At 39.8% G+C, this 24588-nt stretch overlaps 1 protein-coding gene across 4 annotated transcripts in view; it reads left to right on the top strand.

The window, feature by feature from the left end:
- The window catches only part of WASHC3 (WASH complex subunit 3), a 47863-nt gene extending 23794 nt beyond the window's left edge, over nt 1-24069 (top strand). For 3 of the 4 annotated variants that reach the window (XM_072655734.1, XM_072655733.1, XM_072655735.1), the window contains exons 6-7: nt 11536-11600; nt 21677-24069. In XM_072655734.1, the coding sequence (XP_072511835.1) occupies nt 11536-11600; nt 21677-21761 (150 nt within the window). In that variant the 3' untranslated portion in view covers nt 21762-24069. Of the gene's footprint in view, nt 1-11535; nt 11601-19288; nt 19311-21676 lie in introns of those variants that run through there. The other variant, XM_072655738.1, reaches the window with a different exon arrangement.
- The last annotated feature ends 519 nt before the right edge of the window (nt 24070-24588 follow it).

The raw sequence follows: 24588 nt of genomic DNA, 5'->3' as shown, positions 1-24588 counted from the left end.
TTATCTTCTCATCCTGTAATGCAGTGGATCTATTGTGAGAATCTCCCTTTGGTCAGAATGCTTCAAGGTAGCCAGAGTCTGAGAGTTAGTTAATGATAGGAACTGTGAAAAATACTACCATGGATTTTCTTTAATACAGACCTATTTTCAGTACCATGATGTGTCCAGCTATTTCAGAGTGCTCCGTTATGGAATATTTTTGTTGCTGTAAATGGTTTCATCTAGCTAGTGCTCAGGATGTTTTATAACTTCACTGGATCCCTGTAGGAGATCTCTAAGAATTGTAATTACTTATGGCTTGGTTTTCTGTGCATGTGAGTGAAAAGAATGATGAAAATCTGGCTCCTTTAAATAGCTTTGTGTTATACCCATTTTACAGAGGATTAATTTCCATCTATATTCAGTCACAGTTGTGGCTGCCATTTGAACGTTTTCCAAGATAAGCACTCCAGATGCAGATACATATTACACATAGTTTAACACTGAACAGCTCAGAGTTTTAAGAATGCCCATTTTTTCTTTCTTACATAAAATGGTAAATTTTAGAAACATTTAGGTTCTCATCTTAGGTAGATGTACATCTCTTAGCAAATAAGTTGCTAAGGCCCTTTATCAATTTTATTTTATCTTATACATAGAATGAAGTAGTGATAATGAGAAGAAGGGAAAATTGAGAGGACGACATTAGGGTGAGAAGGAGAGTAAAAATCTAGAGTAGAAAAATGATCAGGGAAGTGACCACCTACCTGAAAAATGATTCCTAGGAACTTTCTGTACGTCCTTTTGTTTGAAGCCAAAACACATGCCCCTGTTGACAGGATTCGATTCTGTTGTCAAAGCTCTTAAATGGCATTCGTATAACATGTCAGAGTCAGTGGGCCTTTCATAGGTGAACAATTAAGAGTAGTTATTCATTAGTTAGGTCAAGATTATTGTTATTCATGTTATTTTAACATAAAGTGCTTTTAGTCTATGGAAAATATTTATCTTTGATTTATAAACCTCAAGAGATCCTAAAATTCTTGATTTTATTAGAAAGAATAGTCATATACCAACAACATGGGAGAGGAAATAACCAGTCCCTGTTAAAGCTTCACAAGAATTTCAAGCCACTGTATTCTTAAATTCTTTGTTTTCACAATGTAATACATAAACTTTTCTGGTGAGGAGATTTAGTGAAAATTTAAAGGAAAATTTGAATACATAACAATATCTTTGGGGGTAAGGGCCTCCTCTCTCTCACCCAGGCTCCAAATACAACAGCCGCTTACAGGCTGATCTGTTTGGTCCCTTTCTGCCCTGGGCCACTCTGCCTCTCCTTGGGCAGCCTAGCGGCTCCCAGCTCTCAGGGACTTATCCATGTTGGTGCTAGACTCAGTACAGACACATGAGCAGCCTAAGGCCAGCCTCAGCCCAGAACTCCAGCTCAAATGATCCCTCAGCCAGCTTCCCCCCACCCCCCGCAGGGACTCCAGGTGTGGCCACCTCTCCCAGCACTTTAAAAATCATTCAGAAAATGCAGAAGGTATTCAATATGTACACATTGAGAAGTATCCATGCTGATATAGTTTTATATTTTCAAAGCACTCATAAAGTTTCCTTAAGAGCAAAAACTAAGTAAGCATGAAGAGCATATGTTTCTGAAATAATTTAATCCAATATATTTTTGTGCCAATGATATTATGAAGGTAATAGGGATTGGGGGAAGGGCACCGACTATTATGTGTAGAATTGCTGTTATATTCATACAGTAGAAGTTTGGCAGAAATACTCCTTTCAAGCTGTAACTTTCCATTCTCAGTCGTAGTTTATGTACCTTTTTTTGGAAGGGGGGTAGTAGTTGCCAAGCTTTAACACAATTTATTTCAGCTGCTTTATGAGCCAGATATAGTATTATTTTTTTAAAAGGGGGTGGGGTAGATGATCGGCTTTGGACAAGAGAGTGGCTTAGAAGGTCGTTTTAGGTTTCACTTTGGTTTACTCTAAATAACTTAAAAAGCCACAACTAGAAATGAGGAGCATTTAACAGAAAAAGATCATAACTTTGGTTATACATCTTTTGCATTAGCCCTTTTTAAAAAATTCTCAGTTCCCATTCTGTTGTTGGTACAGTAAGTACAAAGTCCTGCTCTCATAGCTACCAAAGAGGCTCTGTGAAGTTCTGTGACACTTTTTTAAAAAAAGTTAAATGATATATTCAATTTTTTTTTCTTTTAGCAACCCTACTCTTGTTTAGTGATTCTCAAACTTTAATCTAACTCCCTTCTGGTTTCTTTCCCTTGATCTTGCCCTTGCTGAAAAAAAAAGGAATACATAGAATTTCCAGACTCTTGAGGATAAGGTGATAACATCTTTATTTGTATTCACCCACTTCAGAAATTCTAGGTGCATTAGTATTAGATTAAGTGCTTAGCACATCAGAGCTCCTCATCAAAAGTTCCTTTAAAGTACCTTTTCTTTTCAATCAGCAAAAATTCACCTTGTCTCTCTCCCACGTTCTCCATGCCCCACCTTGAGAACAAACCATAATTCTTGTTGCGAACATATATAATAAAGCCAAAGAAATTCCCGCATTAGCTGTGTTCCCAAAAAAGCCTCAGTCTGCCCTCAGAGGCCTTCGCTCCTCTGTCTGGAGGTGGGTAGTCCTGTGGGATCTTAGTTGTCTTTTTGATCAGAGTTCCTAAGTCTTTTAAAGTTATCTGTTCTTAAAATACTTTTTATCCTTGTGTAAATTCTTCTCGTGACCCTGCCATCGTCATTTCTTTGAGCACAATAGTATTCTGTCACACGTACGTGCCATAATGTGTTCGGCTCTTGCTTGGTTGATGGGCACTCCCTCCATTTCCAGTTCTTTGTCACCACAGAAAGACTTTTGTTTATCCTTGGGTTTCTTTGGTTTGGGACCAGTCCCCCCTCAAATCTACCCTCTTCCTTATTCCTCCCTTTGAGTGCCATGTGTATGTGTGTTGTGTTTGTGTATTCCTCTCTCCTGTGACCAGTGGAAATGACTCTTGAGTTTCAGTGTGACTGTCTTCCCTGTCCCTTTGTCCTTGTTTGTTGTTGACTTCTGCTTGCCTACCACAGTTACATGACATCATTTTCCCAATCCTTTTTCTACCTCCCTCCCCTCCTCTTCCAGGTCTAATCTAATCTAATCTAATTAGATTCTTCTCTGTGACCCTTGATGTTGAAGGGTTCTGAGGGGACACACGTATTTTCTCCCCATATTAGAACGTAGACAATTTATCCTTATTTAGTCCTTTGTGATCACTCATATTAGCCCTTTTTGTTTCTCTTGACTCCCGTGTATTTTTAACTTTCTACACAGCTCTGATCTTTTCATTAGGAAGGCTTCTGTTTAATTAATTTCCTCCTATTCAATTACTCAGCTTTTCTGGGTAATTTATTCTTGGTTGTAAGCCTTTATCCTTTGCCACCTGGAATATTGTATGCCAAGCTCTCTGTGCCTTTGTAGTAGTGGTTGCCCAGTTATGCATGATGCTAACCATGGTTCCTTGATACTTTAATTCCTTCTTTCAGGCTGACTGAAGCATTATTTCTTTGACCTGAAAACTCTGGATTTTGGCTATCGTGTATCTGGGAGTTTTCATTTTCAGGTTTCTTTTAGGACATGATCAGTGGATTCTTTCTATCTCCACTTTGCTCTCTGGTTTGAAGAAATATGGACATTTTTCATTTTTATGATCTCTTGAAATAATATATATAAGCTCTTTTTCTACTCATAGCTTTCAGGTAGGCCAGAGCTTTCTTAAGTTATTTTTTTCTTGATTTGTTTTCCAGGGTAGTCATTTGACTAAGAGATACCATACACTTCCCTTCCCTCCCTCCCCCAGTTTTTTGACATTGTTTTAATCTAGGGTCCCCCAAAGTCTTAGCATAGTTTTAAGCTAGTGCCAGAAGGGAAGTAGGCAATCACTTAAAGCGGCACTAAGACTTTTGGGACAATTTCTTTTTTTCTTCAGGGAGTCATTGGCTTCTGTTTGGAACATTCTAATTTTCAGGGAGTTTGATGCTTGGGCAAGGGTTTGTACCTCTTGTGCCAGCCTGTTAATTCCTTTTTCCAGTTCTTTCTTCCATGACTCACATTTCTTTTCTAATTTTTCCTCTAGCGCTCTCATTTCATTTATAAAAACATTTTAGTTCTTTTTTTAAACTCTTGCTTTATCTCTTCCAGAAATTCAAGTTGAACTTGTGCCCAAGCTCTGTTTTTCTTTCAGGCTCTTGCTTGTAGATATTTTGGAGTCATTCTCTTCTGGATTATGTCTTCAATGTTCCTGTCACCATAATAGCTTTTTATTATGGGATTATTTTTTTGTTTGCTTATTTTTCCAGCCTGTTCCCTGACTTGAGTCTTTATGTTAAGGCCAGATTCCAAGTACTTTTGAAGAGAATATCTGGACTGGTCTTGCTGCTGCTTTCATTAAGTATTGTATTATTCCAGGATCTTAGGGACGGCTCAGGCTGGGGACCTGAAAACTTTCAGTATTCTCAAGATGGTCTGATCAAGGGAAGTGTCTAATTACTTCCTGAGCTCTGCAAATTCTTAACCTAGGTTTGGGTCTGATCAACACACCTGAGGACTTATCTCCTTTGGAGTTCTAGTAGACTTTTACTGGACTCATCTACTTGGAACTGCAGGCTACCCTTTGGTTTGGGATTCTTGCCCTGGTTCTGCCCCTGCAGGTTTTAGAGTAGGATAGGTGGTAGGACTGAGACCCTGTTCTGGCTGCACAGCTGTGGCTTCCTTCTGTCCTTCCTTAGTATATAGCTTAAGAGCTGTAACTGCTTGTCTGCTGAAGTACCATCCTGCCTTGCCTGCCCCCCTCCTCATGTGCCCAGCATCTGTGACCCAGAACCAGGAAATGAGCAGCAGAGCTACCAGGTTGACATTCCTCCTGCACCCTGCACAAACTGAGACCCCTATCTTTAGCCTCTGGGACCACTTCTTGTTTTTGTGTTCCCTGCTCTGGAATGCTCCATGGGGCTGTTCTGGCCTGAGCCCATCCTATCCCTAGCCTCTCTGTAGAATTCTGTGTCTCTCTATGCCAGCCTGGGCTAAAAAATGACTCAGTGATTTTATTCTTGGACTACCAGATCAGAACTTAAGTATGGTCTATTTTCTAGATTTGTTTGGAGCAGTTCAGAGTATCGGGGGAAGAGCTCGACTGTATTTCTTCCTGCCACTCCACCATATTGGCCACGTTGACTGTATTTCTTCCTGCCACTCCACCATATTGGCCACGTTGACTGTATTTCTTCCTGCCACTCCACCATATTGGCCACGTTGACTGTATTTCTTCCTGCCACTCCACCATATTGGCCACATTGACTGCTTTTCTTCCCACTGCTCCACCATATTGACTATACCTTTAAATGTTTTCTTAAAGATAAATAAATCTATCAGCCTATCTAAGGTTCTGGTGAAGGGGAAGTGATGAGAGGAGAAACAAGGGAGTCACAGTGAAAGGAAAGTAGACTTCAGGTAGTGAAGACAGGAGCCCTGATGGCGGACACTTTTCCCATCCCCATCTCCTGCCTGATGTGAAACTACTCCTTCTCATGCTCTAGTTTATGTTCAAGGAAAGATGTTTATCAAAGCAATTGCAGTTTTTGACATATGATGATTTTTTGATTGACATGGAGTTGTGCCATCCATTGGGAAATTATGTTTACCCACCATACACGTTTTTAATCTTAATTTTTATACTTCATGCTTCCAGGTGCCCATGTCCAGTATGGTTTAATGACCGTTTTATATGATTTAGTGATAAATCCATACTTTCCTTTCTTACTTTTTCCTGCCTAGATATATTGGCCTGCAGTTAATTCCATGGATGAGGCCAAGGTCATAATTTCAATTTCCATATGGATCAGTGAGTTGTATTCTGTCCCATGGCCACAGCTAGCATCATTCCCCAGCTGGTGGTCTGTAAAGGGGCTTATTGCTTACCAAAGAAATGGAGTGAGAGAGTTGAAAGGGACAAAGCGAAATCCCCTTTGAAAAGCAACTCAGAGCGAGTGCTCTGCTGTGGAATGGGATCACCTTCCATGGAGAACAGTTGCGCATTCATCACAGTCGTTACTGCTGGACTGTGTGGTGTTTCTTTCAAATGCATTCAGGCGGTGAGAAATAAGAACAGGTAAGGACAAGTGAGCCCTTCTTTAAAGAAAACCTGACATGAGAACCACAGAACTTGCACAACGTGTAATTCAGGGGTGAGTATTTGCATCATAAAAGAATCTCCACAAAATCCCATTCAGTAATCAGCTCCCGCAAAGTATCCAGAATCACTTTACTGCACTTTAATCTATACGCTGCTTTTCAGGAACATTTTTTTTAACTGTAAGGAATGCTGTATGAAAAAAAAAAACCTGCTTTTTCAAAAATGTAATCCTCTTATTTACCAGGTCAGGTGTGAAGTAGATTTTGGACTTTAGGTTTTATGTCTTGATGAGGGAGAAAAATTCTCTTTCACCACTCTAAAACCATTTTCTTCAGGGAACAGCCACTCTGTTCTGTAGCACATGAGGGTTTACAACTCAGTTTTCAGGCACTGAATAGTACTGTCATCATTTGTACTTATTTTACAGATAGAAACAAATGCATCAGACTGATTTACCTGAGATCCAAGATCTGTAGTTTTCCCATTGTACCAACCCGTCTAAAACTGGTCAATACCAAGGCCCACCTGTGGGCCAGGGGCTGTGTCTTCTTTCTTCAGATCTTAGCACTTGAAGGTTTTGTACATACTTTCTGAGGGCAAAACCTCATTATGAAACTATCGCAGTGATCATTCGAGTTGCCAGGTTACAAATACTCTGCACTGAACTTGTCAGCTGGCATTATTTCTTAAGAGATTTAGGAATAGAAGCAAACTTCTCATGTAACAACTGACCGTATTACTTCAGTTCTTGGTCTTTAAAATTATTTGGTTAGGCTGCTGACCTGGATTTTGTTTGGTGTAAGTAAGCTCCCAATAATAGACTGACCAGCTTCATAGTTCCTTGGGCCTGGCCTTTGGATTTCATCACACCCATCTGATGATGATGATGAGAATGTAACAAGTACTTTACATAAATTATTTCATTAGTGCCTCACAACACCCCAAGAAGTAGGTTGTACAGGTATTTACCCCATTTTACAGATGGTGAAATAAACTGAGATTCAGTCATTCATGTGTGATCATATAGCTGGTGAAAAAAAAACCAAACAAAACTCATGGGTTGAATTAGAACCCAAATTATTCATTTAACAGATAAAGGATGGAAAATCTGAAGACTATTTATCCTATTATGTTAACAAAGGAAGAAATAGGTTACTAAATTGGTGGGTAGAATTTAAAAACCTTTGCAGCCTACCTTTTAGAGGTACCCAAACCCAACTAGTCTAAATTCTAAGTCCTTCACCTGTATATGAATATAATTTAAAAAGTTAGATTGGGTCACTGAGAACTGAACTCGTTAGAAACCTGCTCTTGGCCAAATGGAAGCCTTACCTGCGAACTCTGAAAAATGTTCGTTTCATGTCAAGTACCTGAATCTTTGCTAACAGACAAGTAATAAGTTGATCATGGTGAATCTAATATTTTGTTGTTCAGTCATTTTTCAGCCCTGTCTGACTCCTTGTGACCTCATTTGGGGTTTTCTTGGTAAAGATACCAGAGTGATTTGCCATTGCCTTCTCCAGCTCATTTTACAGATGAGGAAACTGAGGCAATCAGGTTTAAGTGACTTGCTGAAGGTCACACATGTAGTAAGTGTCTGAGATCAGATTTGAACTCAGGGAGATGAGTCTTCCTGTCTCCAGGCCTGGTGCACTATGGCACCCCTAGCTGCACTGAGTAATATTTGTTTTTTAACCGTCGCTATTCTGAATAACTAACGTGGAGCACAGTGACTGAGTAGTTTGTATCTGAAGGGTATTTCATTTTGAAGCTTTAAACTTTTCATTGGTCCGGTGAAAGCTGCCAAACCAGCTTGGGCCAGCATATCATGATTTTCAATAAGGATTTTCTTTCTACTGTGTAGAATATGTTATATAAAAATCTTCACCCTCAATGAAACACTGCTACGTTTCATAATCCTCAGGCACCATGTCATATCTGACCGCATTGTTAGCATGTGTAGAGCCAGAAGGAAGGTAGGTCAAGCCATCCTTACTTCATAATCTTTTATGCCAGCTGAAGCTTTAGCACAAGTGTGGGGAGCATCAGCCTTGAGGCCACATGTGGCCCTCTAGGTGCTTGTGTTCAGCCTTTTGACTGAGTCCAAATTTTACAGAACAAATCCTTTTACTAAGGGAATTTGTTTTGTGAGGTTTGGATTCACTCCAAGGGCCTCACTTGAGGACCTAGAGGGCCACATGTGGCCCTGAGGCCACAGGTTCCCCAACCTTGCTCCAGCATCTGGATGTAGTGCTGACTATCCCCACTGCCCCCAAAAGATGAGCTTCGAAGGCTTATTAAATCCTACCCATCAATTCAGCAAGCTGTTTCTTCTTTTGTTAACATAATAGGGTAAATAGTCTTCAGATTTTCCATTCTTTATTTGTTAATTAAATTGTTGTCATTTAAGTTTACAAATCTAGGAGAAAAATCACAAAATGTCCTGCATGCTTGAGTTAAAAAATCAGCTAGATGAACAGAGGGAAAGGGAGGCATGGCTAGACACTAGGTCCTGGGCACCAGAGCCGGGCGCTGTAGAAGACAGCCTTAACTCCACATGAGTTACCAGTGTGACACGACAGCCAGAAAAATTGCCAGTTTCTTAAATTGCATTAAGAAGGGCATTATGTTTGCAGTGAAAGAGCTGATACACCCGGGGCACTCCACCCTGGTCCCACCACATCTGGAGCATGTATTCAGTTCTGGGCACTACATTTGAAGAGAGACATTGGCAAGTCAAGTACATCCATTCGTGCATGGTGAGGGCAAGGAGACCATGCCCTCAGAGGAGCAGCTGAGGGGGCTTCAAGAAGACCGTAGGAGAGACAGCAGGCTCCCAGGGGTTTGGAGGGTTACTGTGTGCCGGGAGGGTTGAGGCTCAGCCTGTTTGGCCCCGGGCGACAAAACCAAGACTTATGGGTAGAAATTGCTCCACGTAAAGAAACATTTCCTAACAATCAAGAGTTGTTGTGAGGTGGAACGGGCTGTCCTCAGAAGATGCCCTTTACTGCTGGTCTTTGATCAGTGACCGGATAATCCATTCAGTGGGAATTCCTGTTCAGGTGCTGATTGAAGTACATGATGGTCCTTTCCAGCTCTGTGATTCTGCATTTTTGTGATGATATTGTGAAAAGAAACAAATTGAATATCTTAAAGCAGATAAAGGGCCTTTAAAAATTCCCCCCTAATATTAGTCTTAGTTAAACTTTTAGGAAAATTTCAACAGAGCACAAAGGGATTTAGCAGGGCACTTCCTATTAACACTAATAACAGATCAGTGTATATCTTGGCAACTTCTAAACTCCCAAACATAAGTTTCTGTGATGCAATAAAGACCTTATATTTAACTCTTGGTGCTGCAATCATAATCTCAGCAGTCTGACTTCTTTATACACTTTCTCCAGTGACGCAAGTCCAGACGGGGTTTTCTGGAACATCAGCCCTATGGCTGCCTTCTCTCCTCCTCTTTACTTACCTTGGACATGCTACAGTTGCTCTATGCCAAAAAAAATCCCACAGCTCAGTATACTTGGGTTTTGAGGTCTCTCATGTCCTCCTTAGACCACCAGTAGCTTCGTCCTTTGGAAATCAGAAATGGGACTCTTCTGTTTTGGATGTTTAACAACCCAGGCAGTGTTTCTTGACCTCTGAAGTGGAATAGGGCACAAGAACAAATTTTCTGGGCAGCATTAGTGGCATCTCAAAATGTCCTTCCTTCTGGAGGCAGATGATCCATAGATAATTCTTAGTGTTAGAATTATGCATTAAGTTTTTACTATAAAGGTGGTGATTGTGATTAAGTCTCAAGCAGTACAGATGCTGATAAGGTAATTTGTTTGATTTTTTCCTCTAACCTCGACCATTTCAAGTTTGGACCAGAGCTCTTCCATAGTCCAGGCACATCTCTACTAAAATGGCTTTCCACCAGTTCTGGGAAACATGTTAATTTAAAGTGCTTATGAATCCAAGCTCCTTAATCTGTCAATCCCTATCTCTACTTTCATTCCCTTTGCCATGTTTTAGGAAACATTCTTTCCCTTTTTCTCTTTCACCCTCCCTTTCTGTTTTCTTGGACTCATATCTTGTTTGTATAACCTTTCCAGTGATAGCCTGTGGATTATGCTAAAGTCAAATTAAAGCAAGCAGTTGGATTTGTAGGAAGCCCTCATATCATCAGGCCAAGGTTAAAGACGCTGAAAAGTCTCTTTTTAAAAATACAGCATTAACTTACATCTTACAGTTCCTCTCTTAGCTCTCAGATGTTCCTACTAATATACTTTAAAATTAAGTTTGGCATTCTAGAAGTGCCAGATTTACCAGATTGCAAGACAGGTTCTCTCATTTGCAGAAGAGCTGCATGATGGCTAATGACCTTGGGACACCCCTAACACCTACCCTCAAATAATGGATTGTCCCACCCCAGATCATGGGTCACTGAAATCACAATGACAGACCTAAGGCTTAAAAATTTGAAGGAGTTGCTAACTATCCAGGTTCTTGGTCGTCATGACTGAAATCAAAGTGACCTAACATAACATATCCCTAGCAGGCAACTTTTTCATTCCCTCTTGACTTAGATTTCTTTTCAACTCATTGTGAAAAAACATAGCTTGGTGGCTAGAAAGAGTCAGGAAAAACTTTGTTGAAATTTTGCCTCAGATGCTTACTGGTTGTGTGACCCTTGGGCATGTCTCACTTCCCCCCTTAAGTTCCATAAAATGTGTAAGTTGCATATTAGGTGTCCATCAGGTTCCTCAGTGGAAATCCCTTACGTGGATGAAATCACAGGTCTGGTTAAAAGAAAAAAAGATAAACAGAGAAGTCACCTTTCATGATTCTCCAGTCAGACATTTTCATTTTCAGCTGGACATGTTGAAAAGTGTCAACAGTAGTTCTTACCCAGTGGTTTAATAATGTGAATTATCATTCATCTAACAGTGGTGTGCTTAAGGAAGAACCTGGACTTAGCAAGAACAAGGTGGGAAATGATTCACAAATAGCCCCAGAGGGCATTTAAGTACCCATTAGTGCCTCGGCTTATACAAGGGATTCTTAACTGTTTTATGGTTTTGGCAGTCTAGCCAAATGGATCTGTGGAACCCTTCTCAAAATAAGGTTTTTTAATGTGTTAAAAAATACATAGGATTACAAAGGAAACCAATTATATTGAAATACAGTTATTGCAACCTTAAAAAAAAATAGTTCACAATCTCTCTGGTTTTATATAGTCTCCTTTTTACAAAGGGTAGACCTGAAGATCCCATGTGGAGTGGGTGGCCAAGGGGAGGTGGTAAATTGTGTGAGTAGACATTTCTGATGTTTGTATTCTCTCTATATTTCTTTGGTTCAGGGTGTTCCTGTGATGGCAATAAGAAACAAAATGATATCTGAAGGACTGGACCCAGATCTTCTTGAGTAAGTAACTCTTCCTATTGAAGGCTAATTAGGTTCTTATGTATGAAGTGAATTTATCCGGGGCAATGAAAAAGGTTTCATTTCTTTGTTGATTTTTTATGGATTAATAAGCCTCCTTTATAAATTGTCCGTTCCAGTTCCACTTGTGGGACAAAGTGCTGTGTTAAATGATCAAATGATTTGTTGCACCAACCTTGATCATCTAGTGAAGAGTTTTAGGAACTTGTTGATAAATATAGCTGCCAAAAACCAGTAGACTCTCCAAAGGTAAGGCAGCCTTGAGAAGGGAAAGGCAATATGGAAGAGCAAGCTATTCTTCTTCTCCCTTAGCCTAGCTCAGTCTTCATCATACTTAGAAACTTCTCATTGAAGACCATAGAGTGCTAAGAATTTGAGTTTTCCTAAATCCTTGGTTGAACCAAATTAAGAAAAAACAGGGTTAGTTTTACCAAGTCTCCATAACAGTGATTAACAAACAGAAAACAGGTACTGGTTTGTATGTGTTTTTACAAAAACATGTGTTTGTTTTCAGAGGTGTGAGAAGGTGTGGTTTAAAAGTTTTAACTTTTAACAAGGTTCTCTTCTAGTCAGTCAGTCAAACACTTATTAAGCACCTAGTGTGTTCCAGGCATTATGCTAAGCACTGGGGAAGCCAAGGAAGGGAAAAGACAGTCCCTGCCCTCATCAAGTCTGTTCTGCTTAGTCTGGTCTCCCTCACTGGCCTCTTCAGGCCTGCTCTGAATTCTCATAGAGAGGATTTTGGTTTTGATGCACCCTGCTGTTCTGAACTATGTAGTCATCACCGATCATGTCTTAGATCCTATGGTAGCTGTTGGACCTTGCGATTCTGCACAACTCTCAGCTTTACAAGGAGTGGGTGCACATGCTTTAAGAACAAATACAAATGTCTGAATTCTCTGTTGTTTGTGCCCACCAATATGTGAAATGGAAGACTCGGAAAAAAGTCGACGTGTTTGGCTCCTTAATTACAACATTTTCCAGATAACACACAGTTCAAACACTGGCATGGCACAGTAATTCAACAGTCAGAACCCATATCTCCTCTAAAGCATCACTGCCGTATGGAACATCTGTTCTCAGATGTGTACTCTGAACATTGTAGAGGGAGTGGAGGACGGAATGGACAGAGCACCAGGCCTGGAGTCATCTTCAGCCTCGAACACTTAGTAGTTGTGTGACCCTGGACAACTCCCTTAATCACTTTCTGCCTCAGTTTCCTCAAGTGTAAAATGGGGATAATAAAAACTAGCACTTGCCCCTCAGGGTCATGGCGAGGAGCAAATGAGACAATCCTTTCAAAAAAATTGCAAAGCACTTACCATGGTGCCTGGCACATAGCAAGTGCTTTTTAACACCCTTATTCCCCCTTTCCTTCCCCATGTTGGATTCATATGTGCATTTAATGTGAGTTGAAAGCATGTCCAACCTCTAGTTGGGAGTCATAAAAATATAATACATTTTAAGAGACCACTTTATACGATGTGTTCAGTAATGGCCGTGCTTCCCGGTGTTCTAGTCTCTGCTTCCTTAAGGTGTCAGACTTGTGCAAAGAATAGTTATAGTATAATAATGAATGATAATATAAATTATAATAATAATAAATCAATTTATCCCATAAATTGATACTCAAAAACGCCTTTCATTCTGCAGTTACTTGAGTGGGTGTTCCATGCAAGGGGAGGTTTTTGGGTACCTGACCTTGAAAGGCGATATATTAGCAAGCTGCAGTTTAGGGAAGTGTCACCAGTTTTCATTCGTTAACCCTTGTAACCAACCTGCATGAAGTGTTCACTGTGTGCACTATACTCTGCCGCTTGCTAAAGGAGGCACACAAGGAAGTAGGTTGGGGTTCCTGCCTTCAAGAAGCTCAGCTCCAGTTCACTGTGTTTTGATTAAGGGAAGGGCAGATCCGTCTAACTTAAGGGAAGTTCTGAATGTATATCAGTGGTCCTTTCTCTTTGACCTCCTCAAGGTCAGGGAGGTTGATCCTGTGTAACCTTGCACTGAGTAAAGGATATGAAGAGTTTAGTTCCTTTTTTTTTGCATGACTAAATTGTTTTCCACAACAAGACTGCCTTATGAATGCCACTAGTGGTACACCAATATTCTTGCCTTCCCACAACTCTTTGGAATCAAGATTCTATTTTTGTCGCCTTTGCCTGTTTGCTAGGCATGACGTGAAACCCTCAGCTGTTTTTGTTTACACTTTGGTCATTAGTGCTTTGGAGCGTGTTTTCACATACTCTTTGAGAACTTACAACTTTTTTTTGAAAACTTCAATCAACAGGCATCCATTAAGTATCTACTGTGTGCTGGGCACTAGATAGAAAGACAAAAATGAAGTGATCCCACTCTGAAAGAACTTCCATTCTAGCAAGAGAGACATCTTATACATATACGTAAGCATGTGCAGAGTAAAGAAAGTAGTCAGGGAAGGAAGGAAGGCACCTACATCTGGAATCAAGAAAGGCACTGTGGAAAAGGTGGTGCTTGAGATGCATCCTCAAGAAAAAAAGAGATTCTATGAGGGAGGAGAAAAGAGAGAGTGCGTCCCAGAGATGGGGAGAGGGGCAGTGCCAAGGCATGGGAATGGAGATGGGAGGGTAAAACAAAGAGAAGGTCAGTTTGGCTGGGTCATGGAGTGCACAAAATGGAGTGATATGCAGTGAGACAGGAAATAGAGATTGAGTCCAAGTTGTGGAGGACTTTGAAGAAGCTCCAGAGGAGTTCATATTTTTATTGTTATCTTAGAAGCAACAGGGAATCGGGAGAGTGACATAGTCAGATACATGCTTAAGGAAAATTCCTCTGACAGCTACGTAGAGGAGAGAATGGAGTGGGGAGGTGCTCAAAGCAGGGAAGGGAGACCACTGAAATAGTTTAGACAGGAGGCAGTGAGGTTCTGAACTCATCTTGTCTGTGTGAGGAGGGAGAAGGGATTGGTGAAGGCAGAAAGGGCAAGACCTGGCAGCTGATGGGCTGTGTGAGTTGAGGGCGGTCAAAGATGATAATGGACCTGGAGATGGGGAAAATGGCATTGTCATTAACCGAAATTGGGGAAAGGTGGATTTGGGGAGGAGGGGGATAATAAGTTATGCTTTAGACATGTTGAATACCAGATAAATGGTACAAAAATATCTTTGCAAAGATAAATTTGAATCCAATTCCCACCCAAATTTGTATTATCTCATTGTGAGAATCAGATGAGGTAATGCATCAAAAAATTCTTTGAAACTATAAACCATATAGATAAAGTTAAGGTATTATTATAAGAAAAAAATTGTGAATTAGAATAGTTATTACTGTGCCTTTTGACAAGAGTTGGTTTTTTTTAAATGTGACTGGAATCGATGTGTCATGATGCTTCTGATTTCCCTACTTTATTTTTTTTGCCAGTTTTGCCAGTTTTTGATCAAGATTAGGTGAACCGTGGTAGTAGCAAACATTGTAGAGAGGGGAACAATCTTTTGGATAGTGTGCTATTATATACATCTATAAATGCATTTAGGAATGGGGCAGTTGGTTTGATCCATGGATTCCAAGCCAGGAAAAAAAAATTCCCCCCTTGGTGTGTTCATAGGCATGTCAATGACTGAGAAAGTTGGGAAACATTGGGTAAGGAGATGATTGCCAAGGTTTTAGGGTCGAATTCCAGTAACCATTTAGCTTTTCATAGAGGAAAAACTGTTATTCAACCACAGTCGACAACCTCAGTCCTGGCTTGCTCTCTCACAAATGCATGCCATTTGTCACAAGGGGGTTTCGGTAAGAGAATATGGCTAACTCAGTGCATCTCATCACTACTAGAAAAGCCACTCGAAGTACATTGTCCAGCTAGAGGTGATGATAAATGGAATCACACTTTCTATTGATGGAGCAGCTCTAACAGTTGGTAAATGATTTTTACATAAAAGTTAAAGACCTTGCTTTTGACAAAGAAGGAGAGATGATGGAGGGTCAGCACTGGGTGCCAACTGAAGACAGTCCCCTGTCTTCTCATCTCTCATTTAGACTCCTTTGTACATAAGATGCTCCAGCCAAGAACTTTTGGTAGAGATTGTTCTGTTTGTCTTTTCTCTTTAAACTCATAAACACAAAAGTTTTATAGCCTTAGGTAGTCAGTGTATCTACAGACTCATAGGACGGCTGGTAGGAACAGTGCTGCTCTTCTCACATGAAGAAACAAAAGAACCAAACTCAAGTTTACAATAAGTTTGGCCCAAGTATTGTTTGATTCACTTGTAGAGAAAGAACTACTGAAAATCAAGCAACGGTGTTGAATTTCAGCCTGAAAACAAAGTCAACATGACAGGAGAAAGAAGATCTGGCTTTTTTCTCAAAAAATAATTGTCATAGTACCATTGTTTTATTTGTTAAGTTGTGTTTGAAGGAAAGTTTTTGAGTGAAGATAGAATTTTGCCATAATCTTGGGTTTGGATTCATTTTTTTTAAAGCAAATTTATCTCTGATTTTTCCAAATACGAAATTGATTTTTATATTCCAGGTAAAACCCAGTTCCTGATGCCAATGGCATATAAAGGTGTATGGAAGGATATATTAGTGGATATTAAACTGACAGTAAGAGGGAAAGAGACAGTGGAAAGTGTACAGTGGGTCTTGTCCAAAAGTTAATTTATTTGAGTTCTTCATTCAGAAATATGGTATATATCTTTGTCATTACTGAAGATATTGCTATTTAGAATAAGTCATTTTTTTTATTATGCTTTCATGTATTTTCTTAAACTATTGGGGAAAATAACATATATTGTGTGCTTTTGCAAGAACAGATTTCTGAAATTGAAATTTGGCAGAGCTTATCCTTAATCTGGTTGTTTTGTAGCATATTGGTATGGCCAAAGTAGCGCTATAATTGAATTATTATGGCTACACATCTCAATAATTGCCTTGTTTTAAACCTTTCAGCAAAACCAACTCCATTGATAGGGGAATAGGAATGAATGGATTTGGGCTCCCAGTAGATCGTCAGATAGCCAATGCAAACTGAGTGCAGGAGCCTTGGTGGTTTGATCTTTCTTCAAGACCACCTATTGAGACTGGTTGAGCTTGGATGGAATGCCACTGTGCTGTGAGGATTTCATGTGGTTTCTCTTTTCCATTTCCCTGGTCAGCTTTCTAACTTTCTATAAGTTCTCAGTGCTGCAGGCTTATGTTGAGGACTTAAGACAGTTCGGTCGTAACATATCAGACGAAGTGGGGTGTGTTTGCTGTTACTGCCCTCTTACTCTTTTATTGCTTTCCTAAAGTGTATGATAGGTTTGGTGTGGAGTTTGAAAAGGATCTTTCATGGTAGCCCTGTCCCATATTACTTAGGATACCCCCAAATTACACTTATACTTAGTCTACTTAGTCTGAGTCCCTAAATGATTTTAATGCCCCTTTTTTGTGGAGCTGGAACAGGTTGTTCAACTGTTTTGAGTTAAAAAGCAGGCAGGAACTTTTTTGTTAACTATGTTAACTATGTGTCTACATGCATAAATAGATTTTCTGATTAAGAACAGTTTAGATGCTTTCCATGCCCTTGAAATGATTGAAGCTTTCCATGTCAATATAAGAGGAAGATGCTGTCTTTAACAAAGAATTTTAAATCAGAAAACTTGAACTTTATGTAGCCAAAGGGCTCTTTTGGTGTCTCTTTCCTGTTTTTGGTCCTAGTCAATCAAGAACATATGAATTCCTTCTTTGAGGATGAATTTAGCCTCATTGAAAAGAATTTAGCTTCAATAAAAGATTCAGACTTAGAAGTTATCTTTTTAGTTTACCTGAAGAATTTATACGTAACCTAGATTCTGGTGATATTATTGGCTTACCAAAAGTGGTCTGTATCAAACAAAATTTGTAAAATTCTGTAACTAAAGTTAAAGTTGTGATATTGGTGGTATATGCATATATGATTCTGTACTACTGATTTATCCCATAACTATGTAATTTTTCTAAATTTTGCTGATATATCTGTTCCTTTAGGTGAATATCATTCAGATGTTTTAAATATGACACATTAATATGTTATTTTCATTTCTGGATTTTAGCAGTAAGGTGCTGTGGTTTGTTTTTTATCTGAATTGAAAATATTCCATTAAACCATAGGAGAAGGATTGCTTTACTTTAGCATCCTACTTTAACACAGCAAATGTCTTTAAAAATATTGTCATCCTTAAGATAAGTTTAAATGTAAGACTCATGCATGGAATCAAGATTAAGGTATAGAATGGGATTTTTTGATTCAACGTATCTTTAATTTAATTTTGATTCAACGTAATCTTTAATGGGGTGGGGGAAGTGCCTTTAAATAGCAGAGATGTAGGCTAAAAAAATGCCCTTCCACTTTGCTTCAGGACTTTTTTTTTTTTTAATCCCCGAAGCAAACACATAGGCTGGATTAGAATTTAAGATTTAGGCCAGCCAACCTAACCCAGACTTAGATGTATGTAGGTAGGGTTAAAGGAAAGTGATTTCTTCCCTTCATTGATTTCCTATCCTTTGTGTTTCTCATGTCTCTTTTCCCTTAACCTCAAACTCTTAATCTTTTCAGATTTTACATTATTTTAAAATAATTTTGAGATACGTTCACTTTTATTTGCTTGGATTGTCCTAGATAGTCATCCAATTTGATGTGGCCCATAATTGAAAAATGGAATAATCTAGTATCTGTGCCCTTATGCCAAGAATTTGCCTTTTTTTAAGAAAGTATCTCAATGGTCTAAGGAGAGCAAAGGGAAAAAAATATACCCTCTACCTCCAGTCTTGTGGCCAATTTTTGTTTGGCCAACGGGGCCAATCTCAGTTGTATAGGCCTCACATGTTGCTATGTTACCTTAGGATCCACTCGTAGTTGTGGCTGATTCTAGTTGATTGTTCATATCCTGTGCAAATGGAACACAAATTAGAACCTGGGAAACTGGCCCATGTGGGTGCTATTGCTCCTACAAGCTCGTAACTATCCAAAAGTGAAGCGAACTGTTACATGAGGGTAGTGGGTTCCATTGTAGTGGAGGTCTTCGGGTGGAGGCTTGAAGACTGCTTGCTGGGGAAATCATAGCATGAATTGCTGTTCAGGTCCCTTGTTAGACTAACTCATATCCCAGGTTTCTTCCAACACTGACATTCCGTGACTTCTGATGTATGGCTAACTGTTTATTACTGTTTTATTTGTTGGTCAGTCAGTCAACAAATATCTTTTAAGCATTTACTGTGTGTCATTTGGATCCTCTTTGAGAACAAAGGACAATACATAGCCGCCATGCGTCAAGCACCATGCTGAGTCCTGGGGACACAGAGAGGCAGAAACACTCGAGTTGACCTCCAGGAGCATCATACCAAAATATTGTCCAAAAATGTGAAACATCCTCGGAAGTTATATTTGAAAGCCATGGAACATTGCTAGTATTTTTCTATTTTGTAGCGTACCAGATAGGAAGGTGTAATGGATAGATCTCTGAATTTGTAACTAGAGGACCTGAGTTCAAAATCCTCCAAGTTGCATACTGCCCATGTAAACTGGTATAACTTTGGGCAAATCCTCTCCTGGACCACATTTAGTTTTTTTATTTTGTTTTGTTTTTCTCATCTATAGAAGGTGAGGGGGTTGTACTACTAGGGGATCAGTAAAGTTACTTCCTGTTCCAGATCCGATGCAATTGTGTTTTTAGGTCGTAGGCAAGGAAGATTGGGAAAGACTGGATTCTTCTTGGTGCAAGCTGACCTTGGGATGGGAAAGGGTAAGACCGAGGGCACAAATAGAACGCAACAAAGGAGGTGATGATGGGTGAGGTAGGAAAGAAAAGGAAATGCATGATGAATGGCTCCACTTTTCTGAGTCAAGTGGGAGGTAAGATTATCTACTGGACAAGAACCCAGAGGTGGGGTGATTTAAGAAGAAGGAAAGGTTTAGGATATTCACTGTGGGAAATGGGATAGCAAATCTACCAGTTAAGAATAAAGGGATTGCCATGCAGTGGATAGGGCCCAGTTAATACTAGGACTCTCTCTGTGCCCTGGTTTCTTCATCTATAAAATGGGGCTAATAATAGTATCTTTTGCAGATGGTTATTCTGAAGATCAAATTAACTTATTGTGTAAAGCATTTTACAAATCTTAAAGTGCTATATGAATATCAGCTAGTGTTATTTTAGCATGAATTTGTAGTGGAACAAATTGGTAAGGTCACAGAACTTCCTTCAGTAATGTGTAGAGCAGGCATGCAGAGGTGAGGAACCTGTGGCCCCAGGCTCCCTTTCCCAGATTTAGAGCATCTTGGGAATGATAGCAAAGACAAGAGGTAGAAGCAATGATCGGAGGTCAAGAAGGGGTAGGATACGAATGGCAGAAGGATTCAGGCCTCAGAGATGGGTGTGAGGAAGCTTGCTAACTGTTGGGTTGAGACTTTGGAGAAGAGTGAAACCAGAACGGGAGGTGCTGGACCCAGAGAAGAAGGAGAGGTGGAGGGAGCGAAGGTTGTGGTGAGGATGAAAAATGGAGTTCCGAAGGGTGAGGCAGCAGAATGGCAGAACATGCTGAATGGAGGGGAATGGAAGAGTGCGAGGTCACATTGATGGATTAGTCGGGGTTAATGATGATGCTAAGAGATGGAGAGACAGCATGGAAGCTGCTGAGAGGCCAGGGTGTTAGGGGAAATACGAGCTTGAATTTGGACACTCATGAGTATAGCATGCTAGGTCCAAGAAGAAAGCCCTGAGCCAGGGATTCAACACCTTAAGAAAGAAGGGACAAAAGGAGTTTGACGGGGTGATGTTGGCAGATGGAGCGAACAGCCCAAGAGGAAAAGCTACTGAGGATGGCAAGCAAAGAGCCGGGATGAGACTGATTTGGGAGTGGCAGTGAATTGTAGAGCACGTCCTGGCATAGTGTGCACTCAAACAATCAGTAAACATTGATTAAACACCTACTGTGTGCAGGCTGCGGTGTTGAGCACTAGCGATACAAAAAGAGGTAAAAGAGGGTCCCTGCCCTCAGGGAACTTACAGTGCAAGGAAAGAAACTACAAATGTATGCAAACAATAAGAAATAATCAACTGTGGGAAGGCTTCCTGCCGAAGGTAGACTTAAAGGAAGCTTCATCTGGGGGGAAGGGGGGGGGGGGGTGCTTCTAGATGAGATTTTCCAAAGAAATTCAGGTTCCTAGGAGGCTCATTAAAGGAAAAAGGTGAATTTACTGGAGGCGCTAAGTCTCCAGGAAACAGGGAGCCTAAAGAAACTTTTAGGAAGAAATGAAAATTCAGAGGATTTCTTCAGGTTTAAAACAGATACCTGTGCTTTACACGCTTTCTGTCCTTCTTGCTGGCCCCTCAGACAGATTATCTTCTGTCTATGGAAACTAACTGGCATGATTAAAACATATAGATTTTGCCATCACAGTGCCAGGACAAATCGGGGATCTAAGCAGCCTCAACTGCTAATATCACGACCTTTTTAAAATGTCACAACTGACAAAGCTCATCTGCAGGAACGCTTATGTCTCTGTAGCACTTGGAAAAATCATGGGGTCCCCAGGAAATTGTTTTTTCCACACTCTGTCTTGAGGATTTTGTTTTCCCTTACCCCCTCAGCATCTTTGTTGAGGCTTCTTTGAATTTGTTGTCCATCCTCAAGGCTCTCTGCATCTTTCCCGAACATCCCTCTTTTCCTTCCCTTCTCTTGTACCTCTCCCTCACTTGGAGCCTGCTGGCATTGAGCACTCGCCCTGCCTGCCCCTACAGCTCCCATCTCTGTCTGCAACCCCGTCTCCATGGCAATGAGAGGCAGAAAGTGCTGAAGCAGCGAACTGTGGAAGGACTGGCGAAGGAAAGTCGAGTGCGTGGGCTCAGGAGGAATTGCACTTAATCCCTGGGATGCCGAAGGTGCCAGCGAGGACAGCTCAGTGGTGGTTGAGGGGGAGACTCCCACAATTAAGCCCGGCAGGCTTGGCAGCCTTGTTACTAGAAATATTGTATGTTAAGATGAATTTCATTTATAGTTAGTAAGTTCTTTGCTCAACTGGAAAAAAATGTTTAAAGAACTTTCCCCTTTTTCTCTTTTAGGAGGCCAGATGCCCCAGTGCCTGATGGGGAAGGTGAAGCAGATGCCAAAGAGAGTTCAGATAGTGAATCTTCTTTTAGTGACTGAACTTCTTTTAATGACCGAATATAGGATTTATGTATCTTTATAATATATACATGCACAGAAGGAGGGATGCTTTGACAGCTTATATACTTTAGACCTAAGGTGAAATTCATTTCTGTTATTTTGGAGGGTGACAACTTTCAGAGATCACCTCTCTTACAAAATATTTACTAGCCTAAGATTCTACAGCTCTTCGTAATGGCTTCTAATCACAAATTGAAGAACATATCATCTAGGAATCATCTTAATTTGTGCAAATTTTCTATAATGACTAACTTGAATTTGGTCTGACCCATAAAGGAATTAATAACCAGCCACACAATCAGCCAAAAATTATTTCTGTGTTTTAAAAATGCAAAGGATTTTTTGTTATCATGGTAGGCAAGTGGACATCTTGTTACCACATGGAAGAATCTATAACCCCAGTGTACCTGAATAAGTAAAAATTGAATAGTCTTATTAAGGTAAAGCATAATGGTATTACAAGCACTAAGCTGTGTACTTAAGTGATACAATATAAATTGAAAGACAAAAACCATTTACTTTGAGTTTAGTAGCAGGTAAAATACTTCCTAATTAGTTCCACTCAAACATTGAACTTGGTTAAATTGTGGAGGCTATTTGTGCTAACCATTTTAGCATGAAATATTCACATTGAGTTTACTTCCATAACATTTACTAAATCATTTTCTGTCCAAACTACAATACAATTCAAAATCGCCAAATTACCTATGGAGACTTCCAGGTGTGGCTGTGAAGGTGTTCTCTTCCTGTTTACTAGAGCACAACGCCTTTCAGCACTTGGTCATCCTATCTTGCCAAGGTCAGAGGTAACAATGAACATTGACTTTCTCAATATAGTATCCTCTGTTGAGCTAAGTATCTGTGTTGTCCCTTATGACTCGCTGCTCAAAAAGAGCAGTTAATTTGCACGTATTGTAGGAGCTTCTCACCTTTAGACACAATCCGCCGTCAGTAATGGGAATAGCTTGAGAAGTCTCTAAAACATTTGTTACGTGAAGAAGTTTAGAAGCTTAGTGAATAGAGCTATTTCACAATCATTGAGCTGACCTAAATTTACTGCTTTACTCTAGAAATATAGAATTGTTCTGTTTCTCCTTCGATTTGAAGCTAAATTGGACGCTAAGCCATACTTAAGACTTCCAGAATTTTTCTATTTAGAACTTCATTTTTAAGAAAATCTACCAATAATGGGCCAAGGATTAACGATAAACAAGTCTGTATCTTTATAGTCCATTGCAATTATGATAAAAATTTTAAATGTTTTCCTTGACACACAACCTACCGAGTTTCCTTATATCTGTAAGCAAAACATAGCTTCTGTTAAAGGATGAATGGTGTCCACGTGCTCCTATGAAGCATCCCCCAGGCAACTGTTTAGTAAAACCGCTTTGTTTCTGAACAGGTGCTTAAAATAACAAGCTCCCTCTCCAGAGTTCACAAAGTACAGAAATTCCCACATTTTAATCTTGTAATGTGGCAGGGTTGCAGTACTGCCGGTGTGGCAGTCATTAAAAAAAATTATTTTGCCTTTTTCTTAAAATGCTAATAAGCTAAGGGATGAAAATGAGTGTCACAGTGGGGTTTGGGGGTAGGGTGGGCCTGCCTCAGTCTACCTAGGCTGGACAGGCCATCTTTTTTTCTTTTCCCATTGAAGTCTTGGTGCTGACCCCGCAGACATTGGCAGCTCATAAATGTCAGTGAAATTAAGTTGATCTTGCATTGCCTTTCTCTGCCCTCCCACAAGTAGTGGTGTTTCTCTAGATCTAATTAAATATCTAAATGAACAATTCAGATGACTAAAATGTAAGCTAACAAACCTCATGTTTTACAGAGTTCCAGCTCTGTTTCTTACTCTCTTTGTACTCTCGGCCAAGTCAGCTAACCTCTTTGAGCCTCAGTTTCCTCTTTTGTAAAAGGAAAGATTTGAACCACATGATTACTGAGGTCCCTTCAGCTCTAAATCATAGGATTTAGATAGGATACATATTTTTGCTACCTAGTTAATCTTGTTAGTAGATTTTCAGCAATAAACAATTTCACAAATAGGAATAAAAATATTTTTGGTACGTGGACATCATCTCATCCAGTTTCCTTGTCTTACAAGTGAAGCAATGAATGCCAAGAAAGGTTAAAGTGACTTGCTTAAGAAATTAAAAAGAATTTCATTTATGTCAATGAGAAATGCTTACTTTGGCCATTATATTCCTATGTATTAAAATACTAGTCCTTTGTAAGAACTTACAAAATAGATTTTAATCATCTTATTAAACTTGCTTTTTGTAAACTACACCTTGATTCCTTTGAGAAGAAAAGTGGAGTCGAGTTATTTTCAGAACTCTGTTAAGGGTATTCTAACATCTGTTTCACTTCTCTCCTTCACTTTCTCACTTAAACAAAAAATTGTGTGATGCTGTGTTGTTGTAGTAACCAGTTGTTTCTCCAGAAGCAGTTGTTAAAAGCAGGAGGGGACTGCCTAAACACCCTCAACTATGCTTCCTTTTTCTTTAGGTGGTAAGGAAGCTTCTGGCAACGTAGGTGACACTTCACTATCCTTTCTTTCTTATTTTAGAAATCCCCCTGAAAAGTTCATCATGACTATTATTATGTGGATGGACCTTTAAAAAGGACAAACAGGAAAGAACTTTATCATTTCTGTTGTTAGACAGTCAGCTAAGCCGAGGTACAAGGCAGTGTGGTGATTATTAATCAAGGTGACATAATCCATTCCAGGAACATCACAGAAATTTATAACAGAATAAAAACTTGAAAGACTCCAAAACATTTAATTATGGCGTGGGTAATTTCC

This window comes from Notamacropus eugenii, chromosome 3 (assembly GCF_028372415.1).
Source record: "Notamacropus eugenii isolate mMacEug1 chromosome 3, mMacEug1.pri_v2, whole genome shotgun sequence".
Lineage (NCBI taxonomy): Eukaryota > Metazoa > Chordata > Mammalia > Diprotodontia > Macropodidae > Notamacropus > Notamacropus eugenii.
The sequence above is the reverse complement of the archived record's forward strand: the minus strand, read 5'-3'. Positions and strand labels throughout refer to the sequence as shown.